The sequence below is a fragment of the Patagioenas fasciata genome, chromosome Z, assembly GCF_037038585.1.
Source record: "Patagioenas fasciata isolate bPatFas1 chromosome Z, bPatFas1.hap1, whole genome shotgun sequence".
NCBI lineage: Eukaryota > Metazoa > Chordata > Aves > Columbiformes > Columbidae > Patagioenas > Patagioenas fasciata.
In genome coordinates this window covers 68,438,960-68,465,198 of record NC_092560.1, presented here as the reverse complement: position 1 = coordinate 68,465,198, position 26,239 = coordinate 68,438,960, and the positions used below count along the sequence as shown (strand labels likewise).

The 26,239-nt window shown below is 37.7% G+C and overlaps 1 protein-coding gene across 2 annotated transcripts in view; it reads right to left on the bottom strand.

Moving 5' to 3' along the window:
- Window positions 1–774: 774 nt before the first annotated feature.
- DMGDH (dimethylglycine dehydrogenase) overlaps window positions 775–26,239 on the bottom strand; it is a 43,724-nt gene continuing 18,259 nt past the window's right edge. For both annotated transcript variants that reach the window (XM_065860232.2, XM_071802300.1), the window contains exons 6-16: window positions 25,533–25,781; window positions 24,593–24,791; window positions 19,805–19,974; window positions 19,458–19,611; window positions 18,418–18,583; window positions 16,390–16,520; window positions 14,771–14,988; window positions 13,734–13,891; window positions 12,588–12,647; window positions 2,194–2,328; window positions 775–1,533 (exon numbers count right to left, since the gene is read on the bottom strand). In XM_065860232.2, coding sequence (XP_065716304.1) covers window positions 1,318–1,533; window positions 2,194–2,328; window positions 12,588–12,647; window positions 13,734–13,891; window positions 14,771–14,988; window positions 16,390–16,520; window positions 18,418–18,583; window positions 19,458–19,611; window positions 19,805–19,974; window positions 24,593–24,791; window positions 25,533–25,781 — 1,856 coding nt within the window. In that variant the 3' untranslated portion in view covers window positions 775–1,317. The remainder of the gene's footprint in view (window positions 1,534–2,193; window positions 2,329–12,587; window positions 12,648–13,733; window positions 13,892–14,770; window positions 14,989–16,389; window positions 16,521–18,417; window positions 18,584–19,457; window positions 19,612–19,804; window positions 19,975–24,592; window positions 24,792–25,532; window positions 25,782–26,239) is intronic.

Below are 26,239 nucleotides of genomic sequence, written 5' to 3'. Positions count from 1 at the left end.
TTCACCTTGTTACAGAGGTGTCTCCTCTGTTAGTTAATGAGGTTGTGGAAGACTCAAAAGTTATCCCCGCCAGTCTTTCTGTCCTGGTATTTCTGTTTGATTTGTTAGAAATCCTCTTAAAACATGGACGTACTACTTAAGTATTCTTGCTCCTATTCACTTCCTCTTGCTTTATCCTTTATGCAACACCGTATCATAACATATAATGAAAATAAGCAGTGACAGGAAACCATGAAAGTTGCTGAACATTCCTCCCCCCCCCCCTTCATTTCTTCAGGAAGTTGTGACATTGCTCCTATTCAAAAGAATTTTTGAGCACATTATGGAATTCAGAAGAGTGTTGTAATAACTTACTGTGTTCCCATCATTTACATTGTCCCAATCCTGCTTATTTTGTTTATTGAATATGTAACACTGAATAAAACTCCTCTGCTGTGGATTTAATATTTTTTTCATTGTTAATATTTCTGTGTAACACCATATGGTTCTTACTGCTGTTCAACCTATAATTGACAGGAAAATGAAGAATAGAAGTTCTCTGGTGTCAGTCTGGCTCTTCAGATTTGGAACAGTGAATCCATAATACAGTTCTATCCAAACTGAGCAATAACATCCTGTGTGTTGCAGAATATTACATGTAATCTACCAGATGATTCGTATAAAATAATGAAGAATGGGCTTCCTATAACAGTTTCATTAGGAAGAACAAGATTTGATCTTCTGTAGGAATTTCTAACAGGGTGACACACTGGGAAAAAAAAGCTAATAGTTCAGTTTGCCTTTAGTATAGCCTTTATTATTTCTAATGATCACTGAGGTGTATTTAAATGCCATAGGAAGCATTTTTGTGCAGAACTTGTGATACATTTTAACGAATTTGTGATGCCACATTGTAAAGAGCCAGGATAAGCTACTTTACCCCAAGGACAGGCAAAGGAGGAACTCTGAGAGTCAAGGAGGAGGAAGAAGAAATTGCTGTTGGCCCATACCAAGAGCAGCTTTCTCCTCCACATTAATTCAGATGTGACAGCCAACGTGGGAGCAAGCTGAATCAAGGATCTACTCATGCCCTGCCATTTTCTGCTCACAAATGCTACTGAGAAGGGTGAACACATGAACTCTGCTCTGATCTCTAACGTGAACAGCCCACACAAGGAAGCAAGAGGGTAACTACCTACATGGAATTTCTCACTGATGTATGGCACTGAGAGTCTTGTGTTTAGCAATTAGCAAATCTGAATAGTTTGTTTCTCTTAATTTCATGCATATTAACGAAACTATTTCATATTGCACAATTTGTTGTATCCTCATCTGTGTTCATATTTTGGGACTTCCACCCTTTCTCTGAAGGCGTATTCTCGTTGGTTCAGTCAGCACCAGTGGCTCTTGTATAATGGTTGCTGGATAATTTTTTCCTAAAAGTTCAACTTCCAATTTCTGTCCAATTTTGCTGAGTTCTGTGGGAACATACGCAAAAGCCAGACTTCGCTGAGCACTGTAACTGAAACATCCAGAAGTGGTGTTGCCAATAACCTGAAAAAAACCCCACAAACATCTATCTTTATTTTCAAGACACAGTGGGATTTTTTTAAACCAAACCAACCAAACAAACAGCTATACCTCTCATATACTAGCTTTGGTGTATACACTTCAGACATCAAGCAAGTTTCAAATGTGTCATGCAATTCATAATATTCTGTACTGTGGGTGACAACACCTTAAACTAGGAAGCTTATGCTCCTTGAAAAAAGTATATTCCTATTTTGTTCAGGTAAATTTTCACTGGAACAAACACTATATGCATGTACGTATTTGTTCTATACAATAATTAAACTGCTAGTGAGCATTTCAACATGCAATCTGAGCTGAAGTGTGGTAGCCTAAACTTTGCTGTTGTTTTGCTTCTTCTAAGTGAATAGCAAAAGTGTGTTTAGGACAATGGTGAACTTGCAGGAGAAGAGAACGGATGAGTAAACACTTCAGCCTGTTCCAACTCTAGTTTCTTTAACTAGATGGTATTTCATGGGAGTTTTTTATAGATATTTCCTGCTCAAAGATTAGAAAATGGCTATAGCTTCAAACTGTTCTGTGCCAGTAAAACAAAAATAATGCATTCACACTTGGAACACAAAGTGAGATTCTGTTCCTGGAGAATTAACACTGGTTTCTTGTAACATGATCTATAGTCCTTACCTTGCCATTATGCCACACACTTTCATTTCCCTCTGGATCAACGTTATCTGTTTCCACGGTGAGATATACCAGTCGTCGTTTCAGACCCTTTTCTTTAATCTGCTTCAGTGCTTGCTTTCCGGTGAAGTCTGCTGGCTGGGGAAAAAAAAAAAAAAAAAAAAAAAAAGAAAGAAAGAAAAAAGTATGGTTATTCCGGTTTTGTAAAAAGTTTAAAGATACAAGTCTTTAATTTTGTCTTCATTTGTTCTCCTATCATTTAAGTATCCCGTATGAAACAAAGATTAACTCAAATCTTTGACAGACATTATATCTTGTATCTTGGTGGTTTTATATGGGTACATTATGTCTCAGTAACGTTAAGTATATTAGTTTTTCTAGATCTCTGTCCCTTAATATCTCCAATTCCAAGTGTAGTAGAAATGCATATGTAGTGAGATGTGTTACAAGATGTTCTGCCCAGTTAAGCTGTGAGCCAGAAGACTGTGTTTCATTTCAGTTTCTATAAAAAACCCGTAATAGCAGTGCCCAAATCCTAAAGCCCTGGCCTCCCTATGTGGACACACATCTGTTTTGATGTCATCAGCAACCATGATAGTAATTTGTTACTATTCAAGTTTGGTGTCTCTGCCAGGCTGCAGATCTGGCAGTTTGGTCCATATTCTTATTTTATGGGATGTAATCTTTTTCCCGCTTTATCTACCATTTTATGTGATAATGCAGCATACTAGTTAACGAGTAATACTGTCATTTGGAGTTCCCTTTTTCAGGTTGCCTAAAAAGGTACAAACAGACTCTCATATTTCTAGAAGCAGACTGCATAAATGTGGGTTTTTTTGGTGGCCTCCTCTGGCCCCTCTCCAACAGGTCCATGTCTTTCCTGTGCTGAGGGCTCCAGAGCTGGACACAGGACTCCAGGTGGGGTCTCACCAGAGCGGAGCAGAGGGGCAGAATCACCTCCTCCACCTGCTGGACACACTCCTTTTGATGCAGCCCAAGATGCAGTTGGCTTTCAAGGCTGCAACTACACAATGCCAGGTCACGTCCAGCTTTTCATCCACCAGTTCCCCCAAGTCCTTCTCTGCAGGGCTGCTCTCAATCCCTTCATCCCCCAGCCTGGACTGATACTGGGGTTTGCCTCAACGCATGTGCAGAACCTTGCACGTGGCTTTGTTGGACCTCATGGGCCCACTTCTTGAGCTTGTCCAGGTTCCTCTGGATGGCATTCTGTTCCTTAAGCATGTCAACTGCACCACTCAGCTTGGTGTTGTCTGCAAATGTGTTGAGGGTACACTTGATCCCATTGTCTATGTCATTGATGAAGATATTAAACAGTACTTGTGCCAATACAGGCCCCTGAGGGACACCACTCATCACTGATCTCCATCTGGACATTAGGTCATTGACCACTCCTCTCTAGATATGACCATCCAGTTCCTTATCCATTTAACAGCCCATCCATCAAACCCACACCTCACCAATTTAGAGAGAAGGATGGTGTGGGGGATCATGTAAAAGACCTTACAGAACTCCAGAAAGATGATATCAGTAGCTCTTTCCTTGTCCACTGATGGACAAATAAGATTGTACAGCACAACACGACACACAGACTAAAATACTTTGCGTGACACACAGAAATACCAAGGAAGTAAATATATTACAGATATGCTTAGTACTGAATCAGCTGCTTCCTATACATGCTAATGTAGCATCTGGTATTTAGTTTAGAACAATGTAACTGTGGAACTAAACACAAGTATTCGAGTATGATGGGGCCTTCTGTCTTCCAGCTGGTGCTCTGCAGGAGGTCAGGTCTCCCTTCAGTCCTGTGTCATTTGTCAACCCATTGTGGATGTTCCTGATACAGTAAGACACCTAAAACAGTAGTATAAATGTCTGAATTCCCATTTTTAGATCTCTTTGGTAATACAAGAGTGGCAATAGAAAGGACCCTCCCAGAACTTGGTTCTGGCAGCATTCTTCTACTCTGCCCTTTTCCTTGGCCAAGTCACCACCAAGATTTCCAGGGGAAAGAATTGTGATGAGTGACTTTGGGAATGATGTATCACACAGCACTGATGCAGCTACTGCTGTACTGACATGTTTCATGCTTGTGGCTGTTGTGTTTTGTTTCTTTTTGTTTGTATTTTATTTTTTGTTTGTGCTTTTTTGTTGGTGATGGTGGTGGTATTTTGTGGGGTTTATTTGTTTGGGGTTTTTTGTGTGTTTTGTTGTTGTTTGTTTTGGTGTGGAGTTTTTATGGTTTTTGTTTGGTTTTGTTTGGGGTTTTGTTTGTTTTGTGTTTTCGTTTTGGTGGTTTGTTTTTTAAAATAAAGATTTCTGGTTAATTTATACCTCTGTGAATTCCTGATTTAGAAATGGAAAAATAGTTTCCATAAAGATTGATGCAGAAATCATAATCAGAGCCTTGAGTATGATCTGATAACAGATGTGTACTGCTTTTATGGGTCACTACCAGATTAACTGCATAGATGACAGTTAACTCCTGTTAATTTACTAATTACTGGAACCTTGAGGTTGACAGCAAAAATAATTTTGACTTCCTCTTCTTAATTAACTTTTAGATATGGAAATCATTAGAGCAAGCAGCTAGCAGGTTTAGAATCCATGTATCTCTGGATCATTCTGTGCATATTGGTTTACTGATACAAAATTAAATTCTTACCCAATTAGTTTTAACCAGGCCAAGCTATTACCCACCTGGAATAAACCACTACATAGTTCTTATGCTAACTGGACATGGATTTGGGGGATTTCATATAATGCAAAATACACACAAATATGTAAATATACACACACATTTTGCAAACTTCTGTGCATATATATATATATGTTTATGGATATATATAAACATATATACAAACATGGATAAAAATTTATGTATGAAAATATGATGTACAACCGCAAAAAAAGTGTATATATACATTTTTAAAAAAACATTTAAAGCAACTTCTTAACAAATTCTAATCATATGAATCTGACTAGGTCAGTCTTCTTATTTTACAGTTCTTGGGTATCCATGTCAATTGTACACTAAGCACATTTCCACCACTATTGATTTTTGATTTCTGAATGTGTGTGCATGAGGTTGTTCATTTCAATCAAAACCACATTTTGGAAATTGATTCATTCAAACTCAGTCTGGCTATTCTTGGAAACAACTGCTTCCTATTTCCGGAAGAAAAATAGTCAGTCTGTGTATTGCTTCTTTTTGCTTTAGCTTGTGACAGTAACATAATGCAAGAAAAAAAAATCACTCAAAATAGGACAATTCAGCAAAAGAATATAAATAGGGAAAAAAAAATCAAAACACAAGAAAAATAACAGAAACAAAGGAAAATCCTAAACAATTCCAGCCTCAAACAAATGTGAAATTTAAAGCTGCTCTTACTGCCTCTTAGTTAAAAAAAAATAAAGACTTGACATGTAGTAACAATGTAAAACTTTGACTACTTAGAGTAAGGGGAGTCCTACTAAGCTCAATGTAAAATACAGAAGACTTTCCATTATCTTGGCTTGAGCTCCCAAAGCATTAGGCTTTGGCAGATGTAATGTTTTTCACATTAAACAGAAACACTGCTTAGATACAAGACGAAGATAATATCTACTGCTTAGCTTCATATTCTTTAATTTGAGTGCAGCTCACCAGAAAAAAAAAAAACAAAAACAAAAACAAAAGAGATGGTTTGTACCTTTGACTTGTGTTACCCAAGATACAGATTAAAATGGAAAATAATATCACAAAGACAAATCACTGAAGATTTTCAAATAGCATATAGTTAAAGGGAGCCCATTGACTACCCCATCTATTAACATATCAGGCATAGATATATGCCTTGTCCTTGTCCTCACCAGGCTTTTACCTTGTGTAAGTAACCATGCATTTGCTAGCACGAGCTAAATATATATATATATATATATATATATTTCAAGCATTCAGGAGACATCAACTGATGAGGTAATTTTTTAGGCACACTGGTGTACCCTGAAAAGTTTAACTTACTGTGTTTCAAGTGTGCTGAGCTTTCAATGGCATGCGGATGCTAATTCTAGCCCTCTGTAAAAATCTTTTGTGGTGTAAGGGAAGCAAAGGAATAGGAATTATCTATAAAACTGGTTCTTTTTATTTTTTTGTTTAATTGTTCAGTTTACCAGAATAAAGTCTAGGTATCCAGGAAGAAAAATGTCATATCCATTCAACAATAACTGGCAAATATACGCAAATCTCTAAATAATAAAATGTTGTCATTTATTTGGGATACCACTTAAAACTGCAGGCATGCAGTCAAATTATGTACACAAAGCCACCCAACTGAGTAAGGCAGCACCAACAGCTGCTGTGATCTGCTATAACCATCACATTACAACACACTGGAGACAGCATCAATGCAGTATTTTGAAAATAACTATTCTTAGTTGGTCTTGAATAATTTCAGGGTAACATTCCAAATGATACCTCTCTCATCAGGGCAATAATTGAAGATCGTTTTCCTCCACAGACAGCAACTATTTTACAGGTTTATTTTTCTGCAGCAAATAAAGACTACAGTTCACACCACACAAACCAGTTTTCTAAAGGAGATGTGGCCGCTCAGTACGTATGACATCTGTATCACTGCACCTTTCATTCCATCTGCCTAAGTCCTTCTTGTATGCAAACAGCCAGCTATAAGAAATCGATACGATACAAACAAGTGATGAATTACTGAATTATTTTGGCTCAAAACTCCTAGCGAGGTGGGTGCTTATTCCTTTACATTGCCCAACAAACACACTAGGAGTGACCTAGGTATGTGTTTTATACAGATAACAAAATCATAGCAGATTATTTCTAATGTGTTTCATAATCTGTATAAATTTACGGAATAAATCCTCTGTTTTACGACCCTCTGAACATCAGTTCAAGTAACCATGGAATATGGTTCCACTCCTAAATTTTAATTTGCATGGGGATAGGGTTTAGGTAGAAAAGTACACTGAATAAATTTGTTATAGCCATAATAAATGGGGAGTAAAAGAGAGCGGGAAGGGGAAAAAAATACCCTTTCCTCCTCTCAAATACCTTGTACCTTTCCATCACTTCATCCTTTATCAGGTCCCTCTGCTTTTCCCCAGGCTCCTTATCCCTTCTTCAGTAAAGTCTGTGCTCTTTTTTCTCCCTTCTCCTCCCTTTCTCACATGGAGTAGGGATGGCAAAACCAAAACCTTATACTAGTTTGTGGAGTGGGGTCGGTGACCTCTACTGTAGTCATTCCTCTCAGAACAGGAGGGATACAAGCTGGAGAAAGTGAAGGAAAAGCACACAACGGCAGTAAGGGGGAGTCACAGAAATTCTTGCAGGTTCGCCTGTCCAGAATCAACTATGAATAGCAGCAGTGCTCCCAGCAGATCTGGATAGCAAGTGCCAAGCATTCCACTGACTATGCCTTCTCTATACACCCTTTACCGGATTTTACAAATTAGAAGACAAAAACGATTCATTCGCTATGGTACTGCAAACCCAGTTCCAAATCTAAAGTCTGTGGGAAAAAAAAAATTAAAAATCAAATGGTGCAAAACATAAGCAAATGGTCACAAGGTGATGCTTTCCTGGCTACCCGTACTCACCACAACTCTCCTGGAGGTGAAAGGTTTTGATTTCATACTGCTGCTTTTGAGCACTAGAGACCACGCCATTAAAGCATAGAGTCACCAGATCAGAACAGTAGCATTTTACACAGATGATTATATAAATGACTACATATGCCACAATGTTGCAAAGACCCAGAGCCAACATGTACATCTTCCTTTCTGCCACTTTCCTCACCACCTTCCCCTAGTGTTCAGTCCTGTTTGTAGCCAGAGTCTGGAGGCCCAAGGCAGGACTGATAGTCTAGTGCTCCCTTCTGGAGGGCATGCTCTCTGCAATTAGAATCATGGAATCGTTTTGGTTGGAAAAGACCTTCAAGATTGTCAAGTGCAGCTGTAAAGCTAGCACTGCAAATTCCACCACTAAACCATGTCCCTAAGCAGCACACCACATCTTTTAAACACTTCCAAGGATGGTGACTTCACCACTTCCCTGGGCAGCCTGTTCCAATGCCTGACAACCCTTTCCATGGAGAAGTTTTTCCTAATATTCAATCTAAACCTTCCCCTGGTACAACTTGAGGCCATTTCCTCTCGTCCTGTCACTTGCCACTTGGGAGAAGAGACCAATGACCTCCATGCTACAACCTCCCTTCAGGTAGTTGTAGACAGTGATAAGGTCTCCCCTCAGCCTCCTTTTCTCCAGGCTGAACAGCCCCAGTTCCCTCAGCCGCTCCTCATCGGACTTGTGTCCAGGTTCCTCACCAGCTTCGTCATGCTCCTCTGCACTCTCTCCAGCACCTCAGTGTCTTTCTTATGATGAGTGGCCCTAAACTGAATACGGGTGCGGCCTCACCAGTGCTGAGTACAAAGGGCATGATCACTTCTCTAGTCCTGCTGGTCACACAATTCCTGATACAAGCCAGGATGCTCTTGGCCTTCTTAGCCACCTGGGCACACTGCTGGCTCATGTTCAGCCAGCTGTCAATCAACATCCCCCACATCCCTCTCTGCCAGGCAGCTTTCCAGCCACTCTTACCCGAGCCTGTAACGCTGCCTGGGGTTGTTGTGACCCAAGTGCAGGACCCGACACTTGGCCTTGTTAAAGCTCGTACAATTGGACTCAGCCCAATGATCCAGCAGGTCCAGATCCCTCTGTATGGCCTTCTTGCCCTCCAGCAGATCAACACTCTCACCATCTGCAAACTTAGAGTGTGCCATTGATCCCCTCATCCAGATTACTCATACAGATATTAAACGTGCCAGTTCTATCTTTTTTTCAGTGTGTTTCTTTATTTTTTTCCTCCAAGCTGCATCTATGAAATGATGAAGAAAAGCCTTTTCCCTAAAAATATTTGTAATTTTATATTTTAATAAATCAGGACATATCAGTTTAGACCATGGTAAGAAAATCAGCTGCAGTAACACAACTGAGGGACAGATGTGGCAGAGTGAACAGGAGGGAAACAACTGTAAAGAACAGGGCAGTACCTGTAAGATTAAACTGCTACACCAAAGGGATAAAAATGACAGACACAGTCCTACAGTCCTGCTCATCCTAGTTTCCTATGAGATAACTTATGTGTAGTTATGCTGGAGGTTAAATCAACACACATCTTTGTGAAGGCGCTGGGCGTGACACAACTTCTCTTCATAATGAATAAGGAAGCATCTAAATGCCTATGTATCTAGTAAGTGCAATAGTAAAAGAAACCTCAAAAATCCAATGCCAAAGTCAGAAGATGAGGTAAGGCTTGTAATCCAAAAGGCATTTTTTTAATGTCAAAATGCAGGTAATCACTGAATAGGCTTGGTGGAGATAAGACACAAACAGCGAGAAGACAGGAAAAAGTGCAGGAAATGAAGGTAAAAAATAGTGCTGGTAGAGTAGACCTAAGAAAAAGTGGAGAGAGGGATTCTAGATATTTTATAATCTGGAAAAACGCTTGGAATGGAGAACAAATAAACTGTCCCAGTAAATAAACAGGGCTGCAACAAAGTAACACTGTTTGCTATTGGAAACTAAGACTATATCTTAGCTAAGCACTCGGACCCCACCTGGAGGAGCGTCCCAAACTTTTCCAGCATCTACCTCGTTTTCTTCCCGAAGGCAGAGATGCTGCTGCAGAGGGACTGCCAGGAGATGGCAGTCCTGGATAGAGCAAAACAAGGCACTCACGGCTTTGGTGGCTGGTTGGGGTTAAACCATGACAGCTGAACGCTGCATTTTGGTTCTAATTTACACAGAAACCAGCACTTTAGCCAGCTGGGGGCGTGTGCTTGAAGGAACAAGCCCTATCAACAAACCCACAGGCCAAGGCGACAAACAGATCTAAGTTATCTTTTGTTCCTAGTTTGTATCCCGTTTGCCCTTTTTTGTGTGTGTTTGTGCAAAGTTTCCTTAACAACAGGAGCAAAGTATTCTGCTTGTTCTCAGTCACAGTGGCCCCTAAGGAATGTTGGGGTCTATGCCATGCCAGACAAACACCAAAACCGGAGGCATGGAATTGGGACTCACACCCGCAAGCTGCCAAGAAGCGAAGTAAATAATCTCACATTACACGTCATGTTACAGTGCTCAGACCGCTTTCAACATCTGAGTTAGCTCGGGTACCTCTGCAGTGTCAACATACAGTCATAACTGACCTCATTTGGATCAAGAAATAAACATTGATTATTTCCTTTTTCACATTAGTTCAGCAAAATTGGCAAATATTTTAGACTGACATCCTGCATCTATGTTGGAGATTAATTCCACACCCATTCATGTACAATGAGAGTATCTGCTCCAGAGACCTGCTCCCGCCCTGCATTTCAACCATGCAGAGAAGCGTGTGGAGCAATGAAGAATCAAGCACTTCACACACACTGATGCCTTTGCATGTTCTGCACGGGCATCTTCCCTTCCTATGGCTGCTTCCCTGCTTATACTTTTAAGAAAAAGAGAAGTATCAGATGGAAAGATGTATCAAATGGAAGCAGAAAGAAAAACTAGGAACAGTAACATTTTTCATTGCATTATCTCGTAATCCTGCTAATGCTCTTCTCAAGGTGGGAACAACATAATCCTGTTCCACAAGATTCTGTATTTCCCTTGCATGTGTCATTTTCTCTGGCTAGGGCAAAAGAACCGCAGCCAACAGACACAGCTGTAACTCCACTACACGTAGGAACCACCATTGACATGCCAGGGACCACCTTGCCTTGCAGTGGATGAGCTCCATAGTTGGCCAAGAACAAGTTCATAACTTGTATCTCATGCTGGTGCACACACTGATATTAGATTAGGACAAAAATGAATGTTTTATCAATCCTGCATAGGCTGAAGAACTTTAACGTCTATAGACAGGTTCAACATCTGGAGAGGAAAGGCATCTTCCTGGGTTCATCCCTGTTACTGCTGGTGAAACTGTCTCAAAAGCACCTTTTCAGGTTTAACATGCCTCCACAGTTCTTGCCTATCCAAAGTTTAAGATTTGTTGTTTATTTGGAGCTGTAACTTAAAAGATTTTGATTCCCTTTATGAGTTCCACAGTGCCTCCACAAATCATGGCAAAAATATCAAGGGTCATTTAATATCTGATTTATTATCCTTTCAGGTATAAAAGGAATATAAATAAGTAGATAACTTGTTCCTGTATCACATTACATCATTGTAAAGAGAAAATGTCTCACAAACACAACTTTTTCTTCTTGATCTCTCTTAGATAAATATGTTGCCACTTTCTCTGTTTTACAGACGAAAAACTAAGGCAAAAAATTGTTCAGAAATACTCCTTCATTTAGGGCACCTAACTTGAGATATATAGGACCTGATCTTTTACATTAGAAACTTCCACTACATTAGAATTACATTAGAACCTAGCACTCTAGTACAGCAATTACTGAAAAAAAGAAAAAAGATTTTTCAGAAGAACTGCTGACTGACAACTTGGATATGAGTCAAATAGAAGTTAAATTAGTATCTTGGTTAATAAAACGAAAACAATTCATTGTTTATAGAATTTCTGAAGAGGTGCTCTACTGATAAGTTGTTTCTGACTGATTGGAAGTTGAGAGAATGGGACTAGTTGAATTTAAATATGCAGCAAAAATAAAAATATGTTATTCTATCTCCTTTTAGCAACATATTCATTTCTTATATTTATATTTTAGCAAACCAAAGTCTGTTATAGTCTAATAGACACAGAAATTGCTTGTAATTTTTTTTCATGGTTCAAATAAAACTCAAATCATGTGTCCTAACTCTGCCAAATAGAAGACCTTTCCCTGAAACCAGGTGAAGTCATTTCCTGCGCAGCTCTAATGTCATCTGTTGCTATCAGTTAGCCCATCAACTCAAACGGCAGGAATCTATTGTTTTTTTCAATATTTGCTGTACTAGAGTGGTAGCCAAAAAAACTGATCATACAGACAACTCCTTTAACAAGAGTAAGCAGGTAAATCATTTTCACAATATGAACAGGCTTCTTCAGCTTGTGTACAGATACTTCATGCTTACAAAAGCACAAATCAAATGTCTCTATGAAATCACAAAGTGTTATTTTTCATGCAGACAACACTGAGTATTTGGAACTTCCTGACCTAATGTATAATTTTGTTAGTAAGAAATATGGAAGCATGAAACTTTTTTTTTAAAAAAACAAATCAGTACTTAATAAAGTAAATATTCTTATATACAGTGAAAAAAAGTTGCTCAGTTTATTTTCTAAACCTATTTTATTTTACAGATAATCACATTTTTCTTTTCAAACACTGAAAGAAATAACCTTAAGCATAATAGAACACTTCAAAATTATAAGACATACCTTGTTTAGCTTTACAAAGCATCCCAGTCCAGCTTCCAAGGGATTAGTGTCACAGTTCATCTGTTTCAAAAAAAAAACAAAAAAAACCAAAAATCTTCGCCATCCATATGTGATGGTCTATCATAGCTTTTGGGTTGGGCGTGTGAGTTATTTATTTAGGTATTCCATGCAGCCTTCTATTTACTCCTGCATCAATGTCTTCCATGTTGCATATGTGCAACTTCCATTTTAATACACTGTATGCTTCCTATATGTGATTTCAACAGAATATCTACTATGGTAGTCTAATATAAAGTACTGATATATAAATCATTCATCTAATTTTCAATATGCCAAGTAAACACACATTTCAGTAAGAAACAAGACTTTTCATCAAAGCAGAATGGAACGTGCAGGAGACTGAATAACTGAGGTATGCACATTAATTGCAACAAAGCAGAATGCCTTAGCTGGAGAGGAAAGTAAAACACAAAGCTAATTTTATTTACCACCTTCTCATTAGGTGTGGGGGAAATGATTTGTTAGGCAGCATTTGAAGCAACAATGGAAATAATTATCACTGGAAAACAAAATGACCCCTAAATGCCCACCATTTCAGTGTCCTGTGTTCTTTCCTTTCTAAAGGAATTAGAAAAAATGTCAGATAAGGAGGAGTTATACTGATTTTCCTGAAATTCTCTAGGCCTCATAAGTAGTTCTATATTGTGAGCAAGAAAATCTGTCACAAACAAGCTAATGGGAAATGAAAAAGTTCCAAGTACATTATGAAGCAAGAATAATTGGCCTCTCGTGACACAGTTATTACAGAAATAAAACATTTTCAGAATCTATCAGCCAAGCCTTTGATTTCAAAACACTAGAGCTCAGCAAAACATTCATAATTTTGTTATACGCAAGAGGGAGAAACATCAGTGAATCAAAGTAAGTGTCTCTTTGCCAGCAGTGCAATGGAGTATACAAGTTATTTTTATTTAGAAAATACACTTCTCAGATTTATAGCAGCTTTTCCTCCTCAAATAAATTTTCTTTTCATGCTAAATGGAGAAACTGCAACAAATACTATCTGAGCTAGCTCTGACTGAAAGCTGTGTAGTCATACTGGAATAAAGAAAATAAACAGGAAGAATAGTAGTTATATTTCCTGACCTCTGCCCCCCAGGCTCGGAAACCCTTTTCCAGCCTTAAAGCATTCAGAGCATATGTTCCAAAGTTGTCAATTCCCTCTTTTTGGCCAGCTTCCATGATTGCACTGTAAAGAGCTACAGAATCTTCTTTTCTATGATAGAGCTCCCAGCCCAATTCACCTGTTATACAAATAAGATTAACGGTTTCGTCAGCTTAGCAATGAAACAATCCTAATAAATACAGTCCTAGCATTGGTAAAAAGTGGGGATCAATGCTGTGAGTGATAATTCACTTTCTAGGGTGAATTCTGTTATCATATAACAAGTCTAATTCTCTACAAGAACCACCAGATCATTTATGCCCGAATCCTAAACAGTGGTATTATTATTCTAATTTATACTGTTAACTGAAATATGAGGTGGGAGTCAATCAGAACAACTGATAAGAGAGGGTCATGTAGGAAAGTCACAATGAGAAATGAAGCTTAAGGACTTTACAAAGAGATGATGACTTGGCAAGCGAACAGCAAATGTAACTGAGTGTAAATAAGCATAATACAAGCATATTGTATCATATTTAGTACAATAGAGAGGGGTTTCAGCTGCTTCAGAATGGTCTGAATTCAGTCCATTGCAGCAGAGTTGGACATAAAAATAAATAAAAATAAAAAGGAACTGAGAAAAACAAATACTCAGCATTACAGAGTTACAATTTCAAGGCACTTGACAAACTCTAATACGCGGTAATCCAAAAACAATTCTTGACATTGGTTTTGCAGCAATACCACAGAGGTTATCAGAACTGGTCTTTTGTTCTGTAAAATAAATATTTACACTATAGCATATTGCAGAAAAAAAAATGGGTTGGAAAACTCAGCGCAGACCCTGACCAGATCACATTTGAAAAAAATCAATGTACTGCATTTCCTCAAAAATGTATACATAAAATGTGATGAACCTACTGTTTATGATGAGATTTATTTTTCAACATAATTTTAGTTACACTTATATTTTATTTATTGCCCTTTTCCTTAAGAGTCTCTTTTCTCTAGTGCTTACCTGTGTATGATATCCTAATGGCAGTAACAGCAATATCAGAAAGTTTTAAATGCCTAGACTGTAGAAAATTAAATGAACTGTCTCTCAGATCCTCACTTGTCAACTTCTGAAGGATCTGTCGGGCATAAGGACCTGCTACACCAAGTACTCCCATCTCGTCTGTCATGTTTTCTATTTCAACTTTATATCCACCTCTCGTTACTTCCTCTTCTATCCATCTGCATGCAAAACATAGAGATGTTAAGTTTTTTATGAAAAATAACTGATTTAGATAAAGGTTAAAAAGGAATAATTTATGTTAGTGTTCATCTTCCCAGCAGCTTCCAGTCCCATACCTTCTCAAAACCAATGGAACTATGTGCTACACTACGCAAATCCGTCATCCATGCTAAAAAGTGTTTTGTGGTGAGATACTAGTAGAGGAGCAGATGCATTTGGGATGCCGCCAGGAAAGGAAAGAATTTAAAAGGCTGGAAAAGTATTTCAAGATAAGAGAAGTTATCTGACAGAACAGGAAACAGATTTGACTTTGGATCTAGAATGTGTTAATAAAAAGTCGACATACAAAAAAAGTAAAGAATAAACACAATGAAACATAAGAAATTTCAAAATACATCCCTCTGTCAATAGAAATTTATGATCAGGCTTATTCCTTCCTGAATACAGTATTTAAAGTATTGGCAGGAAGTTCATTATTGATCTTATCAAAAACATCAGCTGGGTATTGTCTTTCAGGAAGCTCATGAAAAAAATGAAATTAGTATATTAAAAAGCCTTATACTGTACTACTTTCTTAAGCAGATCTCAGGCACAGAGGAGTACCAAACAGGACTGCTGAAATTCCGTAGAAGTAAATGCACTGGGCCTGGTTCTGCCAATCAGTTCCCAAAAGTGTCAGTAATCCTACTCATTCCCATGGGACTGTTATGAAATAGTAAATTATTCACTGTGTGTTGGGGTAGTAAGCTTCAGTCTTTTATGTGTTAATTCATTATGAATAACTTGTTTGTCAGCAGTCTCCAGTAAGAAAAAAATATTTTTCTTAATATGTGTGTACAGCACTAGACATGTTGCTTCCAATGCTCATCTATGACAAGCATTTTAAGAAAGTCATCCTGCAATTGCTTCTACCCTGTTTCTTTCTGTTGTTTCACTTAGTGATCCCAGAGCCCAAAGGAGAGACATTATCACATTATCAGGAAGACTACGCTACCCATCTGCATTGGCCAGGTCAGTGCCTGTGCGGCGATGCATCTTCAAAGTCAATTTTCTTTTTTGCGTAAGAGAAAACACTGGAAAGGAACAAACGTGCTGTGTTCCATCACACGATGTTCAACACAAACAGGTTCAACAGCAAAACAAGAACTACCTCCACTATAGTGTACTACATAACTCTCAGTCTATTCTCCATCTTTTTACACCAATATGCAACTGCTTACACTTCAGGATTCAACTTAACCAAACCCCTAAGAAACAAAAATCATGGAACAAGTAGAATTATCTCAAACCTACCAAAAGGTTTGTTGAGTAATAACGAAGAATTCAGCACTTAGTAAAATCTTTCTATATTAATGTGATTGTATAGCTGTATGTACTTCCTGTATAAAAAATAAACTAACCTCAGATCATGGAGTTCTGACCCTGATCCAGTTACAAGCATAAATTCTCCAGGATACAGTTGAGAGACTGTTAGCTCAGCATAAACTTTTCCTCTTGGTGTTAGCATATGGCTTATATTTGTGGATCCCACCTACAGAGTAAAATACGCAATTATTAAGAATGAAAAAGAAAAGTTTTTAATTCTTAAACACTATGAAATATACAGAATTGTCTTTACTTGAAAGAATGTTTTTATGTTTGTTCTGCCATGCTATAATAGGAGCAAATAGATACACAACTGGCCAAGCATAAGCTTTACAGTGGAAATTTCACATTTTTCAGCACAGAAACCATAGAAATATTTGAAATTAGATAAATTAAGACCTTTATAAATACCTTTTTTATTGTGTATTACACAATGTGTTCTTAAGCTACATTTAAGATGGCATTTTCACTTCAAATTCCATCAATTTTTGTTTGTTCTCTGATCATCAGAATAAAAAATTCTACATGTTATTGATATAAATATTCTTTTTCAATCATATTAATAACATTTTCAGATCCCAAACAGCTAACATTACTTCATCACTTACTTTAAAGAAAGAAATACTGAGCTGGCTTGTGCGTTTGTGGCCCTGATTTATGTACGCTTTTATATTTTATGTAGTTGCTGACTATGAATCTAAATTTCTGTACGTTTGAATCAGGTTCTGTGTAGAAACATGATCTCTAGGGGCAAAAATTCAAATAATAGTTACTTAGCTGTGACCATAAAACATACACATGTTCATACAGATATCATCCATATGAACAGAAATGCAAATGTGCCATAGCTGTTGTGCTGGTCTGGTTCCAGAATTTAATCTCTCTTATTTCATCCTGCTCTCTTAAGAACATTGTCAATCACCCAGTCAGCACCCAGATTCCAGAAAATGAATGAGAAAATGAAAAATATTGCAGATGTTGTCATTCTTTTGCAAGGTCGTGTTACATTAATATAGTTACTGGTATATTAGAGGCACATAGTTGTATTTTCAGGATTTGATGATAGCCACACTCAGCCTGGTTTTGATAGAAGTATTTTGTCAGTAATTTCACCAAATTATTTTATGATGCAGACAAGTATGAATGGTACCAAATATCAGAGAGCTTAAATAGTCAACTGGGTGAAAGTTGCATTCTTACACGGACTCAAACTGTTTGTTCTGTTTTGCTGTTTATCTTTCTTTTTCCCCTTAGCAACACTGAATAAACTCCACAGAAAGCACTCACTTTCCTCTCATAATTTCCTGTTTAATCTTTCTTTACCCCACCATATAAATATATTCAGCACGTGTTATCCATGTCCACTGATGACAGTTACCTCACCTCTAGCCAAGCTAGAAAGAAGACAAACTTTTAATTTATATTGCTATAACAAAATTAATACAATATAGAGTATCACTATATTCAGGCTCTTCTTTCTCTTAAACCTATAGGACACTATTTTTGTGTACATCCAATACAGCACAGTTTTAGGCAGGCGGCTGCCAAGCTATTCTACTGCTACTGTAAAATAATTGCAGGTGAGATTCACTTGTACTTATTTAGACAAAGATTTGAAACACAGAAGGTTCTGTTTCAAAGAAACTTACTTTCTGCAGAGGTGACTGAGCACACAAACAAGTTGGCCAGACAGCTGGTAGAGTCTCCATCCTTGGAGATATTTAAAAGACAGGACACAGCCCTGGGCAATGAGCTCCAGGGACCTGCTTAAACATTTGGTTGGACAAGGTGACCTCCAGAAGACACTTCTAACCTCAACCATTCTATGGTTCAATTATTTGTGCCAAAACGGTATTTCTACATGGGGCTACTCTACTATAAACTCCACTGTCCATGCTCTTAACTGGGTGAAATATGTCTCCTGACACAGTGATTTCTCCAAAGGATCTGAGTATTTGGTATTTGAAAGATATGGCAGTAATATTACGCTTCATTTTCCATTTCTGAACCAGATCTTGTTTATCTAAATCCTACATTACAATACTTATCACTGTCCCGTTTACCTTTGGAACAACATTTGCAAATAGATGATCCAGAAGCTTAACAGAATCTGTGCCTTTTACTTTAAATTTGCCAAATGGTGACAGGTCAATCACACCAACTTTTTCCATAACCTGTTTATATTCACGACCCACAGGTTCAAACCAATTTGTGCGCTGAAAACTGGGTCTGAAACAGAGGATTTACACACACAAGACACAATTTGGAAATTTCGTGCTTTTTTCAGCAAAACATAGTTTTCTGTTTCTTCAGTTTAATAATCATTCAAAAGAGATAGACTTTGCTAATTGTAGGTAGCTTACCCAATATTTTCCTTGGTCTAACATAGCTTAATTATTAAAATCCTTCAACAACAGATAAAGATATAGCTTGATATTTTATCAAGCATTTTGTACAATGAACTGTGAACTGTTCAAATGTTAGAAGAAGTAGTAGCCTGCCATGTGCAAATTTACAGCATACTTTGTTGCTGAATCATTTATTTGAGTTTAAGGTGTTGAAGGCTTTATTTCTGAACAGCAGAGTGTGTCTCTTTATTCCTTTATGAGCCTCATTTAGATTGGGACTCCAGTATCCCTGTGGAAAACATTTATTTGCTGGATGCTCACCGATGCAATCAGGTAACCAGGCAAAAAAAAAAAAAAAAGAGGATTTGGCTTCTCTTTTCCTGGGAATTATACAGAACACAATCATATTTTTCATGAAAAGATTAGATTGTGCTGCTGATCAAACAATAAGAAAGGGAGAAAAATATAAGATGAATCAAGTGTTACTCTAATATTTTCCTTGAGCTAGGCTTCTCCCTGATACCCCATACCTAGAAGAGTTACAGCTTACCTTGATGTGTGTTTTCAAATGTCTGCATTATGAGAATGAATTGGATTCTAAACTATAGAAAAAATAATTATGGAAGATCTATTCAATAGGTACCTTTAGCTGACATGTATGACAAATGTATGGCTCTTATTAAATTTAACTCAGCTGGGTCTTGCTGTCATGACAATTTATTGGGGCTGGGGGGGGAAGAGAATCTTTTATTTACTTGTATCCAGTCTCATCTCCAGGTTTGTAGAACCAATGAGGTTGCTCCCATCCTGCATGAAAGCCCATTGAACATTTTGATTTCAGCAAATCATACAGCCCACTGGTTCTCTCTGTTGGTCTCCCAGCAAATCTTTCTTCTTTAGGGTAACCAACTAGAGGGGAAAAAGTAAACAAACAACAAAAAACCTCCAATCAAAAACTGTAGAACAAAAACCACAGCATACTAAATACTATACATCACCAAGGTAAAATATGTATTATCTATAGATGAATAGAGAAATCTAGCGTAGTCTTTGCTTGAATATATTCTCAGGATATAAATATATTTTTTAAATACCTTCTTACCAATGTTATTAAAACCATACGATTCTCTTGCTTTGGCTGCTGTGTATTCTGTGGTGGTCCACTTTCCATACCGGTTGGGATCTAATTCTATCAGGTCAAATGGAGGTTCCCCCTCAAGGATCCAGTCACTGAGGTACTTTCCTATGCCACCGGCATGTATAATGCCATACCTTAAAAAAAGGAAAAAGTCCTCTAGTGCCAAGTTTTTTTTTGTTTCTTTGTTTTTAAAAATCAGTACTGGCATACGCTACTAATACACCCTCTAAAGTATTATAATTTTTTCCCTTTAGTTTTTTTATTTTGTTTTATTTGGTCTTGTTTTCCAAGATCACATGCTTTATTGACAAATAGTTCTACGCCCCACTGTCAGCAGCAACATTCTATTGGTAATGTACAGCATTTGCAGTGCTTAAGATTACAGCAAACTCTTTCTCTAAAGTTCATAATTTAAGAGTCTTCTTCAGGGACATTAGAACCCTTCAACAGGCAATACTAAAGAAAGCTCTCAAACTTCTGATATCCATTAAATACACTTTCTAGTTATAGAATACCTCTCCTTTTTCAATCCAATTTGATTAAACCAGACTCAGATTTGAAAACCAGACGAAGACATTCTAGCTGCTACAGTGAATATTTACATTACAGTGACAAGAGCAACAGCAGGAGAAGTCAGGAGACAACACTACAGAGACAGCTTTAAAGAATCAGGGAATGTAGAGGAACTGCAGATAAAACTAGAATACTAGTTTGTAGCGGTGCCAGAGTTGAAAGCTGCTTTGTCTCACCTGATTTACCTTCTCTGTTCTTCAGTACAATTACAGAGAAAACTGGTTCCAGAAAGCTAACAAAATAAACACACAGACATTTTCTGCTACTCGTCTGTACCAAAAGCCTGTCCTGTTTCTACCTAATGGGTGTGTGGAGGATCTGATTGTAGAGTTTTCTTATTAGAAATCCACAGTAAAGGAACCAGGCCAGGCAACAAAGGTAGATGCTCAAAAGTTACAACGTGATAGACATGAGGTTTCCTCACTTAAACATTCTGCATGTATTTCTAACTTTCAAAATGTCTGACATCTTGACATCCATAGGGAGAAAGCTGTGTCTGAAATGTGCTCCTGTGAGGTGCCTGATGTGGACAACGGGGGACAAAGATCTTCATTGTGCTGCAATATTTATATGCCACTACCCAGTCTAGATATGATCAAACAGTACTGTGTAAGACTGAATTACAGGCACCTATATTTTGACACCAAAACTTTTAATTACAAATAATTATTAAAATGGAATGATTTACAACTTCTTATTTTAATACCTCTGTGAATTAGCTTGCCGTGTCTTAAAAAAAAAAAAAAAACAAGTGTCCTGTCTAGGGAAGATGTGAAAATAAATTCTGAGTTATTTGTGAAATGCTCCAATGAGCACAACAGAAAAATCCTTGAAGAAGGAGGAAGTCTGTCCAAAACCAAGTTCAGATTAACATGCAGCAGTTAAATCACAGACACACTCAATTGTGAAGCTAAAACAAAATTTAATTGCTGTTCATCAACCTTGCATTCTGAATTCTATGCCCTCAATTAAACAAGCAAGGATCTTGTGGGGGAAAAGAAAAAGTAATCATTTAATTCTAATGCATATGCATAAGAAGAATTAAATCAGATTACACAACTTAGTTCTGGCACTTCCTAACGACAGAATGCCTGACTTTATAATATTCATGTGATTACCTTGCTATAGTGGGGTTTTATATGCAGTTTATTTATTTATTTAAATAAAACAGAAATATGAAACAGTCGAGTACATGAAGCAATTCTGCCAAACACACTCCTTTAGGCTGTTCAGCATAAATATTCAGATTCTCAGTACAACCTTATTATCACTGCAGTTTTTCCAGTAAGTATGAGCACTTGTAAACTACCACTCTGCAAGTACTGCAGAAGAGCTAGCCACTGCTGGAGTTAATTTAATTAGGCAACCCTTCGTTATTCATGGTATAAGTTTTGTGACCATGGCTACAATGCCTTGAAGAACAGCTCCAGAAGAACTTTCCAGCAGCTTAAGCCTCCCTGCACCCTTCACTGCAGCCAAAAGCACAGGGGAACAGAGCACAGAGACCACCGCATGACTCTGGGTGGCAACAGGCTAAATACAATGAAGTTTTTTAGCTTCAGCTGAGGACCACTGAGCTGGTGGCAGGGTACCTCCGGAGGCAAGACAGCCCCGTGATGTCGAGATGCTGCTAAAGGTACAACTCTGCACTCTGCAGAGCTTTGGAGCACTAACTCTGTGCAAGCAGCTGATTTTGGTGCCCCATTTGGGTCTAAATTATCAGGGATTTTAAATTATGCAGGATACCCAAATCCCTCATAGCCCCAGGTAATCGGGAGCTGATTGTATTAATATACCACTGCAGCTACGCTACACAAAAATGAAATGCATGTTTTGCAGGGATGGGATGTTACAAGTAGCTGTAAAGAGTGGTGCAGTTCAGGAAACATGGTCTTCATATGAGGATTTAGAGAAAATTTCTTTAATGAACACAAACTGCCCTTCTCTGTTTTTCTTCTCTCCGGGTAATCCTTGCCAGATTATCTTCCCATTGTCCCTGTCCCATTCTTGTGTCTTACTTGTTTATGAGTCCTTGCTTCTCACCAATTTTTGACTCATTACACTCCTTTTTCCTCGGAAATCTGAGTCCTTGAACACCATGGTCTCTTTTCTAGGGTCTTTGTCACAGGTTTAGCCATTTTTCTACCCCATTTCTGCAGGAAAATTCCTGCTCAGTCTCTGCCCATGGAATACTACTGCAGATAGAATGTAGGAATCTTAGTGCAAGATTTAGAGTCTCTAAAGTGTTTATGAGCTGTAGCATTAATAAAGGCTTGTGAATGGGCCCCATGGGTAGATTTTGTGAAGAATGGCAGAAAGGCATATCTTTAGGAGAAAGGTCACTTCTGCCAAATGTGAAGTTCATTTTCAGAAATGGGGAAATTCTTCAAAAGAAAGACTTTACCCCAAAAACTTTGACACAGCAAAACAACATACCTTCCAAAAATGTCATCTTTGGAATTGTTATACTGCCTTGATTTAAACTTTTCTGAATACATTTCTAGTCTGTGCTTGTTAATACTTTCAAAGCTATACGTAACTGAAAACAGTCTTAAATGGGAAACATTGCACAACCTTAATAATAAACAGTGCTACAAGCTCTGCTAAGTATACTTATTAACTTCTTTGCACATTAAAATGCCTAGCAAGCTGCTAATATTAGATAAGAAAAATCCTCTAAACTAACAGCACTAAGTCCTCTGTCACAATGTCCCTGCTAGTTGACTACAAGATAAGGATTTGCTAATGCACACAAAAAATTACAACACTGGTAGAAACACTGCAGTGACCCAGAAGCATAGTACAGAGAGTCAAAAGTCCCTGAAAAGCAGACAAAGCAATCCAACGACAGCAACATAATTATGACCTGTGTCTAAACATTCAGAGATGAAAAAGATGTTTAAAGAAACTTAAATATGTAACACTGGTCTTCAGTTATTCCTATATGGGACTTCGATTCTGCTCCCATTGACACCAATGGAGGAAAACGGGCTCCGAAGTCTGACAGCACAGTAATGAACTTTAATAGCCTTTTGGGTGAACGAGGACTAAGCAAACCACTTTTGTAACTGTAAGTTCTGCAAATGTTGCTAAAGGACAACAATGTAAAAAAAAAAGAAAAAAAATCCAAGCAGCAAAGGTGAATACCTTTCACAACAAATCATTGCAAAATTACTAAACCTTTTTATTTTATAAGCCTCAGGAAGCACATTAGTGGTGCTGCCTTATCTTATGATCTGAGGGTTTGTTTGGTTTGAACTGAAAGAAAACTGGAAAAAACTGAGCTGGATTTTGAACAGCAAGTTAGGCAATTGGAAAACCAATGCAAACAGAATGCATTCAATAACATGTGTCTGGAATTGGATTCAGTTCATTCTACCCATCGTGAATCAATGGTCGAACTAAGATAAAAAGAAACCAGTAAGAGCTTTAGCACTGACTTCAGTGGGGCTAGATTATATAAGATGTAAATAGCATTCAAAGAAAAAACTGTAATGGGCAGGAGAGAATAAATGACACCAGTAAAACATCCATTCCTGTTGTCACACTGCTCTCATTTGCCTTCCTCCAACATCCAGCCACATTATTTCTCAGCTCAACCCTCAACAGCCAGAGCCATTGCTGTGTTCGTATCCCTAGAGTGGTCAGTCACTCAGTCTGCTGGCAGTGCCTTCTGCTCAGTATGCCTTCCACTCTTCACCCGAAGTTAATACCTCATGTTAGAAGTTCTCCCTGTACCAATCATCCTTGCCACAACTTCAGTGACACCAGTTTCTACATACACCAAACAACTGTTGAACACAACATAACCCGAAGCAATACGTAAGATGAACTGGAAATTGTATGGTAAATCCCAGCACTTTTATGACTTTAACTTGCTGCACAGACAGTACCAAGTCCTACCCACTTCTTGCTGCTTTGTAAAGTGTCACAGATAATTGGCCTCTAGAATAAAAGGAGGAAACTCATTGAAAAAATATTGAGAGTTATGATAAAGAAGCAAGAGCATATGTTATGTAGGTAGTGGTAATTAAAACCATTTCCAATAATATTTAAAAAAAAAAAAAAAAAAAACCAACAGGCAAAACAACCCCCAAACCCATAAAAATTTGCAAAGCTTGAGGTGACTGCCATTTTAATGTTATGACAGACAAAAATTGCCACAAAGAATTTACTCACCCGAAACCAATAGCTACCCAGTAATTTCTGACACCCTGATGTGGTCCCACCATAGGAAGAATGTCTGGAGAGTAGGTGATAGGACCTGCGATTGTGTTTATGATGTCTGCATTTTTCAGAACTGGGACCATTTCCATAGCAGCCTCGATATGCTCCATTATTCTGTTTAAATCAGACTCAAAAAGCTCTTTGCCAAAACCTGCACAAACATTTACCTCTTGTTATATACTTAATTACACTGAAAATACTTACATTTTAGACACAGTTATGCAATCTACATATATAAAAGCTATATGGAATAAATCAGTGATTATGTTCAAGCCTTTGCCATCCTACATGAGAAAAAATGGTGCGCATAAATCCATAGTTACCTGCAGGATCAAGTTTATTGTCACTGCAGTTACACTGTCCTTTATACATATTTGTTTAACTCTGGTGTCACGCAAATTCAACAATGAGGTAGAAAGGAAGTGGAGAAACACAGAAACTTCCTTCCATGTTAAGACTCACTTATTCTTCTCAATATGCTAACAATTGAGGGAGGGAAGAAAAATATTGCCTGTGTCAACTTATTATTTCCATGGTGTTTAGTGAATTCCTGGATATATTTCAGGCTTCAGTCTGTGCTCTAAGCAATATTGAGCATCACTCTGTAGAGGGGTTTGACACTACTGGAGACAGCAAGTTCAAGAAGCTGTGACAATGCAATCCAAATGGTGATCCAATGGTGATCACTCTTCCTTCAGAAATCGGTTGTGGGTTATTTTTAAACAGAAACACTATTGACTTAAAATAACTTAATAGAAAGTCTCTGCATTACAATCACACATCTCAAATACTTTCTATTTTCATCACATAAGGTAGTATGGCAGGCTGGGATTTGTAAAAATTTACATGTGTTAGTGCTTATCAAATTTAAAAATTTCATGTTCTTAATCACCTGGCGGGACTCCATTTGTTACCCATGAGTCCTGTAGCTTCATTTTCTCCTGGCTTTCATACGGACCAAATAAAAGACCATCCCTTTCTTGCCTTAGGTAATATGATCCTTCTAAGTCACGAATCACAGGTAATTCTGTTTTTAGAGCTTTCACTTCAGGGATAGTTGATGTCACAAGATATTGATGATGAACGGGTATGAGAGGGTGCTGCAGGCCAATCATCTTTCCTATTTCACGGGCCCAGAAGCCTAGAGAAGACAAAAAAGAACTAAACAAAAAATAAATATTCAAAGACTAATTTCAACTAGTGGAAAATAACAGTAAAGTGCAGGAAGAACTGCACTTTATGGAATGTGACAAAGAAATTTTTTTCCGTACTTTTAGTTTTCATATTATCCAGTATAATTTTCCATCCATAATCCCACGTCTTTGTTCCTAATTATACTACCACATATTACTCTAGTATACACATACTAAAAATATACAATTAGAAAAACAAAATTAGTCTTCTGAAAGTTCAGAAGAGAGTTTAATTAACAGTCCCACAAACCCCATGGCTTATTTCAGTAAAGCAGGTCTGCAATGCAGTCCCAGCAAAGTCAGAGAGACCTAAAAATCAGATTAAATTAGCTAATGCTGCGGGTGTTAACCTAGCTTCCCACTATCAACCAAATGAGCTAGTGTGTTTTCCCAATAAAATAGTCAA